Below are 14926 nucleotides of genomic sequence, written 5' to 3' on the forward strand. Positions count from 1 at the left end.
TCTTTCCCGCCCTTTTCCCTGTTGCTATAGATCAAAATGTCTCCCTCCTTGTCACCTTCAGCTCTCCCTTCTGTTTTTCTTGGCTTTTCCCCCTAGCTTTTCTTACTCAATTTCCCTCAGTGTCCGTGTTCCTCCTCCGTCCTCTCCACCTGCCGACCACTCACTTGGTCTCTCTCTCGCTCGTTCTCTTTCGCACTCTCTCACTCCCTCTCCCATGGTCTCTGATCTCTTTGTGGGGGAGAGTGTGTCTGTGTCTGTGGGTGGGTGTGTGTCCCTTTTCATATGTCATGTTTTCTTTGAGTGTTGAGCGTGTGTGTTTGCGTTTCCACATCGAGTCGTCCCTGCTAGTGCTCTGTTGGTCCTCTACCTCTTTGTATCTCGTCTGGAATCTATTTTTACCTCACGTTCTTTTACCATATTTATCCCATTTTTAAACCCCTATGATCATCACTATGAGTCCTCCGTGCTTGAAGCGTGTTGTTTTCTACGATTCTCGTGAACGTATTCTGTTCTTTTGAATCAGTATGGAAAATGTGTATACAGTATACACCTGCCAACTGTTATTTCAATCAAGCAAAGCACACTGAAGTAAACACGATTGGGGGAGTAAGGTGGGCTTTTTTCTCTGATCCTAACTTCCTGTCCAACGTGTCGCTATAATAACAAAGTATTTCCCTCAACCCCTGTTTACCCTGCTCTCCCCCCCCCCCCCCCCCCCCCCCGGGCCTTCTTCCCTTCTGTCTCAGCTTGTTGTGACATCACGTGGGTGTATATATAGCAGGCTGATTGATTTCCTCTTGTCATGGGTGCCTCTCTCTCACTCGCTTCCTCCCCAGCTCTCAGGCTCTATGCCTGGGCCTCTCACATGGAGTAAAGCCCCCTCTCTCTTGTCCGTAGTGTGTGTCTTCTGTGATCCGGTGGATCGTCTGTTAGGGGCCCGCTGCACCATCTATTATTCATGGAGTTTCCACCCACAACCCCACCACCACACAACCGCACCCGCCCTCAATCCATTGTGTACCTGAGCACACATAGAATTCACACCATGCATGCACTCACGTACTCACACAGGCACACCCTAACACAAATGCGCACACCTACACACGCACACATTCTCGCACGCACGAGTGAGAGAATGATGCTTATACAATGATGCATATGCACACCCGCCATTCATGTTTTGCTAGTACTGTGGGGGGGGGGGGTGTTTACAGTGTGATCGGAGTGTGATCAAGGTGAGGAGGGTTGTGAGTGGCCCCTCCCCTCCCTGGTTGAGTTATCTTCTGGGCTGACTCTGGCCATGCCCAAGTACCGCCCCTACCATAACACACACACACGGACACACACACACAGTCACACGCACACAGTCACACACAGTCACACACACACAGTTACACAGTCACACAAAGTCAAACACACACAGTCACAAACACACACACACACACACACACACCCACACACACACACACACACACAGAGTCTCACACACACACACACACACACACACAGTCGCACACACACACTCGCACACACACACACACACAGTCGCACACACACACACACACACATAGTCGCACACACACACACACACACACACAGTAATGCCTGAAGTGCTTTTGCACAGGAGCACCACCAACCGGAGTGAAACTTAAGACAGCTCTGTACATGTAACACACACACACACACACTGGTGTCTGTTGGAGATTTATCCAGGCATGCTAGCACGCACACACACATACCGACACACCTTATCACCAACACAAACACACCTACACGGATGCTTACGCACATGCTGGAACATTCCTCCTTCATGGTTATTTTCTATTCAGGTCTTGCATTTCGTCATAATGCTGGCTATTATTGGGTCCGATTCATCGAGTAAACCAATCAGCTCCCTGGACACTGCGTGGTCCAGTGTCTGTTTTCCCAGGCGGTTTGTATTAATTAAATCATCCACTTCAGTATGGAACAGCCCCCAGGCGGGACTGTGCAGATAGATAAATCTTATGACTAAGCTGGCTTCTTTCAGTCCAGTTCATTGCTATTGTTAAAAGGGGTGGAATCAAATTAGGGGAGATGGCGACTGTGTCCTCCATGCTGTATCATTAGGTCATGTAATCCAATTGGAGCCGGACAATCCCCCTGAAACAGACTCAGGCCTCCCTTGGGAGCCATCTGTAATGTGTGTATTTTAGCCTGACGGTGCCATGCTTCCGACCACCAAGGCGTGTCCCTCCTGAGGGGTGGTCAGAGTGGTTCATGGTGAAGGTCTCATCTCCACCTCCCATTACTTCAGTGTACCCCGGATTAACTTCCACATACACAAGCGCATAGGCGCATGCACGCACGGACACACACACACACACACACACACACACACACACACACACACACACACACACACACACACACACATACACACACACACACACACACTTGCACTACACATAGACACATAAATCTGCACACACTTGTACACAAAAACATAGACACTCTCTGAAACCCTAACATAGATAATGGAACAAAAAACTCAACTCATAGCGGTGTTAAACCGGTATCAGCTCTAAAACAAACAGAACGCCACTGTAAACACGACCATCCTATTCTTTGCGCCGTCTTTAACTCTCTGCAATGAACCGACATCAGATGTTGCTAGGAGTAAAAAAAAAAAAAAAAAAAAAAAAAAAGGGCTATCAAGTCAATGTCAAACAGCATCTGTTGCTCGCTCGCAGCGTTCGGGCTTAGCCACGGCCACAGTCAGATGTCTAAAGCGGCGACATGGGAGAGGAACTGTGAATGAAGACAAGGATGACGCAAGCGCTTCTTCTTCTGTGGTACAGTAGGGAGGGAATGGCCCTGATCGGGAGGGTCTTAAGTTGCCCGAGTGCCAGGAATTCTTCTCGGGGAAGCCATATGTCGGGACTTACTCCAAGCCTTCGCTTTTTACGAGGGTAGAGGGGACACATGTTGACCTCTTACAGTGTTTCTGTCGTGTGTGCGTGTGTGCGTGTATGTGTGTGTGTTTGTGTGTGTGTGCTCACACACACACACACACACACACGCACACACACACACACACACACACACACACACACACACACACACACACACACACACACCGGCCACCCTCAGAACCACTGAACCGCACCTAACAGACCCATATGTTAAAATGACTCGCACACACACACACACACATCCTACATCAGCGCACGACAGTCGACATATGCCATATAGGGCGACAGCTGGATTTCTATGCGATTCCTCAGGGACAGTAGCCATACAGTCACATGCATGTTTCATTGCACATGCATGTGCTAGGGGGCATATTGACAATTGGACGCATTCTCCTTCTTCCTCTGCCTCTTTTCCCTGGCCCTTGTTTCTCAGGGAACCACTGCTGTGTAGCAATGTCTCTGTGTCAGTGCTTTTTTACCACCGTGATGCTAACCCTCCCTGGAAGGAGGGATACTTCTCCCCAAACCAAAGGAAAAAGAGTGTGAAGGATTCTCAAGGTTCCTTCCCTTGACCTTGGGGAGAGTTTCCTTGTCCTTTAAGAGGAGTCAGGGTTAGGAGGTTGTCATATATTGTGCCCTGTGAAGCGTTGGGGGGCTATAACTGTGACTAAGGGCTGGAATTGTCTTGATTAGAATCTCTGTGACTGATCCCTCGTGCCCCAACTTAAGCAACACACACATTGTATTGACACCAGGTTCGATCCTGACCTGCGCCCCTGTGCCACAAAGGCCATCCCCACTCCTGCATGTTTTTCTTCTCTGTCCAGTCAATAAACATACAGATCCAGATAGATCCATCTGTGCCTGGTGTTCGGCTTTTGTGAGTCTATTGATTGTCTATTGTGATGTGTTTTTACAACACTCCAACACATCTCCCTGTTTTTCCCTTTTTCCCGGCCAATCACATTGAAACTTGACTCCTCTTTTTGCCTTTTCTCTTCCCCAGGAGGTCCAGAAGCTGACCAACCCCGTGGTTATTCAGGCAGACGGGACGATCAAGGCAGATGAGAAGGAGGAAGTGCCCATGAGCGAGGTGGGGTGGATGACCTCAGTGAAGGACTGGGCGGGAGTCATGATATCTGCCCAGACGCTCACCGGCCGAGTGCTAGTAAGTTCTACCGCTCTCTATCTACCCACAGTAAAGGGTTGGGTTCCCAGTTGGATCGAACCCAGAAAGATACCGGGTTCGATCCCCAAATGTCCCCAGCCTTACTTCAAGCCTTCGAGTGAGATGCGTGAAGAAGATGACTGTGCCTGCCAATGAGCCTGACTGCTCATTTCTGAGCAACATCATTGACGATCCCTTCCCTGATTGGTTTGGTGAATCCATCTGGCCTGTCAATCACTATCGCCCACGCAGCTTAATCATCTCACTGGAGGCAACATTTTGGGAGGGAGGGAGGGTGCGTTTTATTCGATTGTTTATCTGCAAAATCTTGCTCTTTCTCTCTTTAAGACAATCGTACCTACAGCACATTTAATGCATCATCAATGTAGCAATGGCCTGAGAGCTTCTTGCCGCCCTAATAATGATGGTTACAAACCCGTACCGTTTCAATCTAAGCCTAGCTCCCTGATCCCTTAACATCATGCCACGGTGTCACGGCCTTCCATGCCACGGTGTCACGGCCTTCCATGCCACGGAAGGCCGGGCCGTGCGCTGCTGATAGGAAAAAAGCTCAGCCCCAAGTTTTGACCATTTCAAGTTAGAGGTGTCAAAGGCCAGAATCGAACGTCATGTTTGATCCATTACTTTTTACACATCCCTTACCTTCCGGATCTTTTTTGGGGTGCCGACTCCGATGCTAATTCTTCCATCGGATGACTTCTGTGAACTACCTGATGTCCATAGCATTTGCAAACAATTTCTTAGCTGTTCTTGCCAAGCTCTCTGAGCCTGGCATTTGAACTGGCACAGAGTAGCCTCTGCGGCATTGCACAATCTCACAAATACACATGCAAACTAGTACACTCACATGCACACACACAAACACACACACACATGGACACACACACACACACACAAATGCACACACACACACACACACACACACACACACACACACACACAATAACTCGCTCACACACGCACACAAACACACACACACACGTGCACAGAGCAGTACAACCTACGCCGATTAGCTTTTTCTCAGCCAGTTAAATTTACAAGAGCAGTGTGCTTATTATTAATCTGTTTGTGTGCATATGTAAGTGTTTGTGGTGGTTTATTTATTGGATTGCATGTTTCTGTGTGTCTGTGTGTATGCGTGTGTCTGTGTGTGCTGTAGGTTAGATTGTCACTGTCGATTTTCTCATAAGTTAAAGCCTCTCTCTCTGATTCTTATTCTCGCTCTCTCCCTCCCTTCCTCCCTCCCTCCTTTGACCTTCATCTCACCCTCCACTGTCTATTCCCTAAATGTGGAGCCTTGAACTAGCCAAACACATTTCCTGTATTGCTTCCTTTCTTGACAGTCCTTCATGGATTTTGTTATCGATGTAACATTGTCTGCTAGCGATACACTCTCAGGTGGACACACCTTTTTGTTATTATTGTACAATATTGCGTAGCCCAATAGATTCAGTTTGGAATTATTCTGTCAACGATCTTTATACATCCCACACACGGGAAACGTGGGTGTCACGACAGAAGGCCAGGACAGAAATACGAAAAAAAAAAGAGCCAAACCTTGTCCAAATAGCAATATAAGTCCGGATGCACAAACAAGAAATGCACCAAGCCCAGCAAGACATGTGATGTATAATTCGTACCCTGTTGCGGTTGTATACAGACTGGGGCACAAAACTATTTCCAATCAACTCTCTTGCAGATCACAGATCCCTACCTGAAGCTCAGTATCTTCTCCCATCCATAATGGTTGTCACTGTCTTGAGTGGCCTGCACTTACCCAGCACGTCAAATGTAAGTGACATGCATCTGCCACAGCGGATTTACCTCTGTCACGTGTGCAAAAGGTCTGGGAAAAAATGTAGGAGAAAAGCATGGGGATAGTCTAGATGCTATGGTGTTCTACTCCCGGATAAAGCTACTGGGTTCGATCACTCATACGCCTCTATTCAACCTGTAGCCAACCTTGAGTAAGTTGCCCTAACCCTTCCCTGCTCTCTAGTGACCGCTTAAGTGGCTTTTGGTAACAGTGTCTGCAACATTGTAAATGCGTTGGAAGCTGATTATATATTATATATATTTCCAGTGTAGAGGTGGCCTTTACAACCATCCACACGATGGCAGAGGGAATATGCTTTGGGATACAGCTCTGAAACGTGGAGAACCTGTTGGACATTGCTGTTTACTAAAGATTACCCACACTGCCATTCGCATGGGAGTAGTTTCACATCTGTTGCCCATCGTGAGACCGTCTCGGGCCGTCTGGGGGGAAATTGAACGAGACGGCAGAGGAGATAGGCTCTCCAAACACACTCGCCGGGGAAAAGTGTGCAGGAATTTGCTGGTTGCTTAGCGCCAGATCGAGTTCCAGGATGCTTGGAGGAGAGGAGAGGAGAGGAGGATTCTGTAGCGCCCTCACAGGATCTGTCATCTGGACACAAAACCAGCCTCCCTCTCTCTCCCATCACTTCCCCTCCTTACTCTCAGTTCCACTGGCATGGCCGTGCCATCCTTCCTGCTTAAATACCCAGCCCCGCAAACGTGCATGCTGCCAAGCTGCTCTCTGCCCTCTGTGTGTGGGTGTGTCTGTGTCTGTGTGTCTGTGTGTCTGTGTGTGTGTGTGTGTGTGTGTGTGTGTGTATGTGTGTGTGTGTGTGTGTGTGTGTGTGTGTGTTGTGAAGGAAATGATGGACAAAACCATTAGAACGTGGAGATAGGCACTTATGCACACGTTCATGCATGCAACCACATACACACGCATACACAATCACTCCACAGTGTGTACAGTAGTGATTTTTTTACCGGGCACCTGATACATATTAATGAAAGTCAGTAGACAAATGTTTAATTCAATGATTACTGCCAGAGACACATACAGTTTGGTGCACAAACTATTGAGCTGTATTCCACTGGCATATACTCTCTTCTTTCTTTCTTTCGCTTCTTTGTTCTTTCATTCTTTCTTTCTCTTTTCGTTCTTCTTCTCTGCGTTGTCTCCCCTGCAGTGTGTGGTGATGGAGGTGTTTTCGTGGAGGTGAATGAGTGTATCTTCATTGGGGTGGATTCCAACCGTTTGTGAACTCATGGTTCCTTGCCATGTCTCGTACACATAACACCCAGAGAAGAGCTGTGTGTCTATGTGTGTGTGTGTGTGTGTGTGTGTGTGTGTATGTGTATGTATCTGTGTGTCTGCATTTGTGTGTGTGTGTGTGTGTGTGTGTGTTTATGCCTGTGTGTGTGTGTGTGTGTGTGGGTGGTTTTACTGAGATGCTTGGCCCCCCGTCTGTGTTCTGCCGCAGATCCAAATCTCAGTAAACATCCGTGTATGTGTGTGCGTGTATGTGTGTGTGTGTGTGTGTGTGTGTGTGTGTGTGTGTGTGTGTGTGTGTGTATGTGTTTGTGTGCGACCAGCCTGGATGGCAACAAGCAAGGTGCCATAGCGGTGCTTAGTCATCATATAGACACATGCACACACCGAAAACCCACACACTCACGCACGCACAAATTTCCTCGCATACATACACACACAAACACAGGCATGTACACATGCATGTACACCCACATGAATAATCACACACAAACACACACAAAGAGGCAGACACAGAGGAACACATGCATATACATTATGAGTGTATGTACAGACAGACCCACACAAACACACACACACGTATGCACTCATTGCAACCATGCAGCCACATACTCTCACACGCATAGCCACTCACACACCCGTGCACAGTGCGGATTAGGGCTCGATGCAGGCTCCGCTCTCTGGGATAAGTGAAGGGGAAGGGGGTGGCTGGATGGAGATGGATTGCCCCTGGTCGTCTGATGGGCTGAGCCCTCCATCTCTGTTCATTTGTTGGTCTTGATGAGTTTATAGCAAGTGAAAGATCAAGTATACCCTAGGGCTGATTGAATTGCAATTCAAATCTAAATCCATCTGTGGGACTGGCCCTCCACCACCACCAGCACCACCCCCACCACCACCCCCACCACCACCACCCCCACCACCACCACCACCACCACCACCCCCACCACCACCCCCACCACCACCCCCACCACCACCACCACCACCACCACCACCACCACCACCACCACCACCACCACCACCCCCACCACCATCCCTCTGTGTCGTCTCCCAGTGAGGGCCGGTGTTACTGGCTGGGGGAGAGGAGGGAGGGGGCCTCCTAGCTGTTGATATGTCGGCCCCGGGGCCCCTGAGGCGGTGCGTTGTGTGTGCCTGCTGACCGACTGCTGGGGCCTCATGGGAATCGAAGGGTAATGAACACGTATCTGTCCTCGCAGTGTCATCATTTAGTCTGGGTGGGGGTGAGGTCGGGACCCTGTCTCTTTCTGAACGCTGATGGGCTGCTGGGAGGACGGAGACGAAGGAGTCTCTGTCCTCCGGCTAGGTGTGTGTGTGTGTGTGTGTGTGTGGTTCGTGTCGTGTGTGCGCATGCGTCCATGTGTGTGGGGCCGTGTGCATGCATCAATGTTTGCAAGTCGTTATTTGTGTGTGTGTGTCTGTGTGTCTGTGTGTGTGTGTGTTTTAACATTCATGGACGGAGACTTGGTGAAAACCCGCTCTCCTTTTAGATGAGACAGCGTTTGTCAAAGTCGACTGTCCTTGTGTGATGTTAGCACTTCACCAAGACCTACAGACACAGACACACACACACACACACACCCACACACACACACACACACACCCAAACACACACACACACACACACACACACACACACACACACACACACAAAACAAACAGCGCACCCCTCACCATGTATCCAATTCCTATTAGCGTAGGAGTCATCTCGTATGCCTTTGGAAAAGCAATGGGGTAAAATGAGTGATACTTTAGCCTGCAGCTGCCGCCCTCCTGCTCTATATGGGTCTTTAGCTGTTTATGTCAACCATCACCTCCACAATATGGACCAATCAATTATTTAGGAACCAATTCACTGCAGCCAGTTTAGCTTTGAGTCGCCAAGGTGAGAGGGCAAGCTATTAGTGTCAATGACCCCGGGAACAATCTAGACTGACAGCCCTCAGAATAGAGGAAAAGAAAGTCCACCCATAATGGAAATATTACCAAATGGAAATATGAGGGAAGTCCTGTTATGTGGGGAAGACTAGTAGGTAGGCTGAGTGTGTGCTGAGCTGTGAAAAGGCTCCGGATTTGAAAGCCAATATCCACAGTCTACAAGTTGGCGTCTTTCAGCAACAAGCCTTGTCCGCATCTACCTGAAAACAAAATATTAATAACAAACTAATGATTCACTGTGATATCTCCAGACAATAGAACCACAGCAACTGAGTTCTAAAAAAGACAACGCTGATTCAATGAAACAACACAGAACCAAACCTCACCTCTGATCTCCTAATGGACTGCTTATAAATGCTTTGACAGCTTCACTCACGCAGGATATGGAAATAGCCTTTTTCCGGCAAGCTCACACTACCAAAGCAGGCACACGAAATAGTAAGCTACCCTCCTATAATTTTATAATTTTTCTCTCGAGTTTATAATGACGGTGCCCTAAAAAAATGCCTTTTTTAAATCCCGTAATGAAGAAGACAAAGGGCGGAGGATTATAACCCGTTCAACGTAGATATTTCCCCTTGTCTCGCTGTGCCGCTGATTTGCCCGGCATGCCGGGTCCAGAAATAGGTCAGCCCTGCCATCTTTCTTAATGCGATCTTTGGTGGGGGACAGTGGACCATCTGTTCCCATGGCTGGGTTCCTAGCCCTATGGTGATCCCTCTGCCCGTGCATACAGCCTCCCATCACATGGCCGTCCACATATGGAGCCCTCTTTCCGTCGTCGTCGTCGTCTGCCAAGCCGATGCACTGCGGCCGCCCTCGTCCAAAGAGCTACCTATAGTTAGGTTAAGGGTTCAGCGGGTTGAAGTCGCTTTAACTAAATGTAACTTTGTTTTTTTGCTACTCGTGTGGGGCATGGTGAGGGCGGATGAACCAACCGAAACCCTTTTCATATCCGCACATAAAAAATATTGTTTATATTCGTTACATCTCATCTTCAATATCATCAGCTAAGCCATCCAAGGGTTCACAATGAGGAACTAGCTATCAGAAACGATCTGGCATTCATACTGTGAGGACGATGACTACAAGAGCAGCGGGCTGATGTGGAAGTGTGCGCAAACCAAACGCAAGAGGACTAGTTATTCAGCTGTACGTGTGTTTATGCATTTGGGGTCCTTTCTACACCTTAACAGGCCCCCCAGACAGTTTTTAGGTTGCATGAGCAGACCTTTACCTGACACACCATATGGTTTCTGACACAGAGCCATCTGGGAAGTCGTCCTTGAGAACGGTTTTGATCGGAGCAGGCCCTTCTGAATCCGTCCATCACTGTCTATCATGTATCCCGCGTATCACGTCGTTCCTCACGGGACGCTGATTGATCCTTGAGAAGAGGAACTTGACACGGATTCTCGCGGGGATCGTAATCTCGCGAAGCCAGCCGCCTCTCAAGGTTAAGCAGACCCCTCCCCCCGCACCAATAGGAGCCTTTACAATATCAAAGGCTCATTGTATATGAGCCTATATGTCCCAGGCTCATTGTATATGAGCCTATATATCCCAGGCTCAGTGTGAACAGACGTCACTGCCTCTCAGTACCGATTGTTGTCCTTATAGTTAACGTGTCAACCGTCATTTATCTATCAGTCATGTCATTTAAAATGTCAGTGTTGAAAACGAACAAACTCACTACCTTAACTTTGATACGATATCTGTGTTAAAAACGAGGTGCATTGTACCAGGTTGCTATAAAGCCCCCTGCTAAACCTTTCATGGCAACGTTGACTACATATAGCCATGTCTGGCATAGACACCATACACAAGAAGAAGTTTTGCAAGGATATCCATCCTCGAGTTTGATCACTAACTTGCCCGATTGTTATTCCTGCCTTTGTAAAGGAAAGCCACAAAACAGCTTAGAATATTAACATGATGAACTAATGAATTGACAAATGAGGGGCAACACATTCATGAGAAGGAAGGCATCATGAAGCAGGCACTGCTTACAATGAATTGAGTGGGGATGTTGATGTTGAATGTGCAAAACAGAAAGGTGAAAACTGTCTGGGGTGAACACAAAACCCTGTGTGGGCATTTCAAGGACCAGAAGTGTCATAAAGTGACACATATGCATCATATATGCATTTTAAATGTTTTCGGACCGGATGTCATCAGCTTTAAACTTTACGTTAACCAATCAAAATGTGGGATAAAGTCGAAATACTTATTTGTGAGTGCGTGCCTCTCTGAGTGCATTGGTGTGCCAGTATGTGGGAGTGTGTGTGTCTTCCAGACCTTGTGGGGACTCTGTGGGGAAGGACCATTGTTTATCTTTGTGTCCCCGTGTCCCGCTGGGAAGAAAATAAGTGTCAACGCGTTCCCACCCTACTCCTTCACACTGTTCTGCTCCTCACAATGGCATGTGTGCGCGACGGGGTAGCGATTTTGTAATGAGTGTATGTGAGGTGAGACTTCTTGGTGTGCGCGAGCGTGTGTGTGTGTGCGTACACATATGCGTATGTTTGTGTGTGTGTGTGTCTTTGTGTTAGTCGGCTTGATTAGATTTGTTTTATTTTGAGCCTCAGACCATCCACAGTTCTGCTACTTATTTTCGTTTATTTACAGTCTGTGTTTGTTTACCCGTCTGTGTGTGATGGGGTCGATCGGTGTGCGGCCGCATCAATGGACGTAACTAAGCTTGCATGCCTGTTCGTTTCTGTGTGTGCGTGTGCATGTGAGCATGTGTTTTTGTTTGTGCATTTATGCGCATGTGCCTGTGTTTACGTGTGTGGGTGCAATGTTTCATCATGCTTATTATTCTTTGTGTGTGTGCGGAACTGATTCCGCACTGTGGGTAAACTCATCAGTGGCGCTACAGCTGTCAGCAGCCTAACGCAGCGCCGGAGCCATCTCCCCTGTTTATCCTCCGCTGTCACCCGCTAGGAGTGTAGCTCGTCAGGAACACAGTGTCACCGTAATGCAACCTGAGACCTATGGGGAGATTCTGAGTCTTTCTGCCGTCTAATGGCCCTTCTGCCATTGAGTGTTGCCTCATTTGCAACGAGCAGGTTTTATATTTTGTCCAAATCGTCGCCGATCTTGCAGGCAATCACTCGCTCACACTCGAAACACACTGACACTGATGCACAAACGCATACACACAAACACGTGTCGTGCGGGTACACAGATGAACGTGGATGAATGCACACACATACACACATACATACACATACACACACATACACTTGAAACACACACACACACACACACAAACTCGAAAGAAACACATGCGCACAGGGACACACTTACATTTTGTGCGTTTAGAAAATTGTTGAATAGAGAAGATGTTATCATTCCTCCAGGAATAAATTCCGATGCCATATCTCTACATCAGACTCAGTCTTACAACTAGCAGATACAGAGAAATCCAAGCATCTCTCTGGGCTCTGTTCAGTATCCATTCATCCATGCTGGGTTGGTTCCCCTACAGTCTTATTTCTGCTCCGCTCTACTTTCACTGTTTGTCTCTTGGTTTTTGAGTCCCTAAATCACAGATAGATGTGAATACATCTAAATACATTTACCCAAGACTTTATTCATACTGTCATTAGCATCCATAACAGTAAATAACACAACATGCACTGTATGTCACTGCGCTTTGGTGCACTGAGATAACGCATTTGTTTGTTCATGTATTTAATATAAGTGTCTTTCAGAGACAATTTTCTGCCACTGCAGATGGACTATAATGTTTTTCTATCTAATTTGTGCGAGAGGTTAGTGGACGTTCATGAACTTGCGAGTCTAGGGCTGGCTTGGGCAAGAGAATATGTGAAACTGCGAGGCCCGTCCTCTGCTCCAACCAACAGATTAATGATCAGTTAACTGATGAATCACTGGTTGAGTAATAAGCACACGAGGGTTGTGATTCATTAGCATTCCAAAAATAGGCCCAATACATCAATAAGATCACAGAAATGTGTGTAATAGAACTAAACTCAAACCAAATCTGGCTCGGTCACTTAAGATAATGAAGAGAGATAGATTAAAAGTGGATGTATATGCTATTCCTTTTTCATTGGCCATAACATAGCAGTGATGTCGATAGCGATCCAATTATCATTGACTGATGTCCGGTGAATGTTGATGGACTGCTGGTCATGCTGCATGGAGCACAGAGGGACGGAGACGCCTAATTTCCAGTTGTAATTTCCAGCGATAAGACCGTCCGTTCCCGAGATAAAGTCATTCCAATGTGTGTTACCTATCGGAATACCCTTTGATAGGTCGATGGGAGTCATTGTTTTGGACCGTGCATCTGTGGCAAAGTCATTTGACCTGCTTTGGAAGATGTTGGTGTTGGCAAAATTGTTTCTTCCCGAAATGGTTTAGGAGAATGTTACAGGCCAGGGGGAGCCCGAATTTCTAGAGATTCCAGAACGGACCCTGACCAATGTAGAAAATGTGGCACACCCCTGAGTGAAGTGGTTTTGTTGAGGCACCAGGAAGGGAGAAGTTACGGTCGGCGTGAGGATTAGGGTTAGGATACAGGGATAAAAACAGGGATGTCCAATTGTGGATCTGGAATACGGAAGGTCTAACCGACTCCGGACCTGGCCTGGCCTCAGTTGCGAGACCCCCCTGTGCCCCGTCCAGGTCCACCAAGAGCCGCACTCGTGACGGATCAATGTGCGCTTCCGAGGGCCTATAATTACATCTTTTTGGGTTTGCAAACAGCAAGACACGGTGGTGAGTATAAAGTCAGTAAGGGCAGTGAAACTCGGGAAGTGATAGAGAGAGAGAGAGGAGATCGGGATGTAATAGAGAGGGAATGAGATAGTGTGAGCCCTGAGAAGGGGCAGAGGTGGAGAAAGAGAGAGACATAAAGAGACACAAAGATCATTGTATTGCAGGAAACGGCTATATATATATATATATACTGTATACTATGATATAGTAGCATACCACACTATTGTTTACTACACGGCACTCACTATGCTACAGAATTCTATACTATAGTATTGTAGTTTACTCCACCATCCTATACTAAACAATGCGATTGTTTCTCATTCAAAACTCCCGATCTCTGTAGCACGCAGAACGATGTCTCTGGGGCGTTAAATGAAAGTGCGGTGGATTGGTTTCAAGAGGCGGACAGACAGAGCGAGCCAAGCAGGTCCTGTTAACATGCGCGTACTGGGATCAATCCATCAATATCCCGGGATAGACATCATGCGGTGATGATTGGACCAGCCACAGAGACTGATGGGTGTGGCATCGCTAGGCTTCCACTCCCCAGCCTGGGCTCCACTGCCCTCAGACCGAATGCTTTCCTCATGGTTGGAGTTTCATTTGAATGAAAACAAAATCACATATTTTACAAGGGTTCCCTTTCCCATTCTAATTGTGGTATAGGCGGGGACGGGGGCGGGTTAAAAGGGTTTGGTTAATATATTTGTTTGTATATGTTAAGCTGGGCAGATCAATGCAGAACTATTCCGTGCGACCGCAGCTGTCATAGTGGACATGGTGCTGCATAGTTTAGCATTGGTCCCCTAGCAAACAGCTGTAGCATACTGGAACGTGCTAGCCTTTGTGTGTGCCCAAGTCTAATCTTTGCTTTGTATGATTGAGAGGTCAGCTTGGTTTTACGTTTCATTTATGATGCTACAGCTAAGTTCAGTGATAATTAATGCATTCATAATACTACTCTGCCACTGAAATGAAGGGAATCTTTAA

The 14926-nt window shown here is 47.4% G+C and overlaps 1 protein-coding gene across 2 annotated transcripts in view; it reads left to right on the forward strand.

Moving 5' to 3' along the window:
* Positions 1 to 14926, forward strand: part of kcnma1a (potassium large conductance calcium-activated channel, subfamily M, alpha member 1a) — a gene marked incomplete at both ends in the record, with an annotated part of 141117 nt that overhangs the window by 24566 nt on the left and 101625 nt on the right. For both annotated transcript variants that reach the window (XM_079729764.1, XM_079729765.1), the window contains one exon: positions 3961 to 4122. In XM_079729764.1, the coding sequence (XP_079585890.1) occupies positions 3961 to 4122 (162 nt within the window). The remainder of the gene's footprint in view (positions 1 to 3960; positions 4123 to 14926) is intronic.

The sequence above is a fragment of the Pollachius pollachius genome (assembly GCF_949987615.1).
Source record: "Pollachius pollachius genome assembly, chromosome: 2".
Classification (NCBI taxonomy): domain Eukaryota; kingdom Metazoa; phylum Chordata; class Actinopteri; order Gadiformes; family Gadidae; genus Pollachius; species Pollachius pollachius.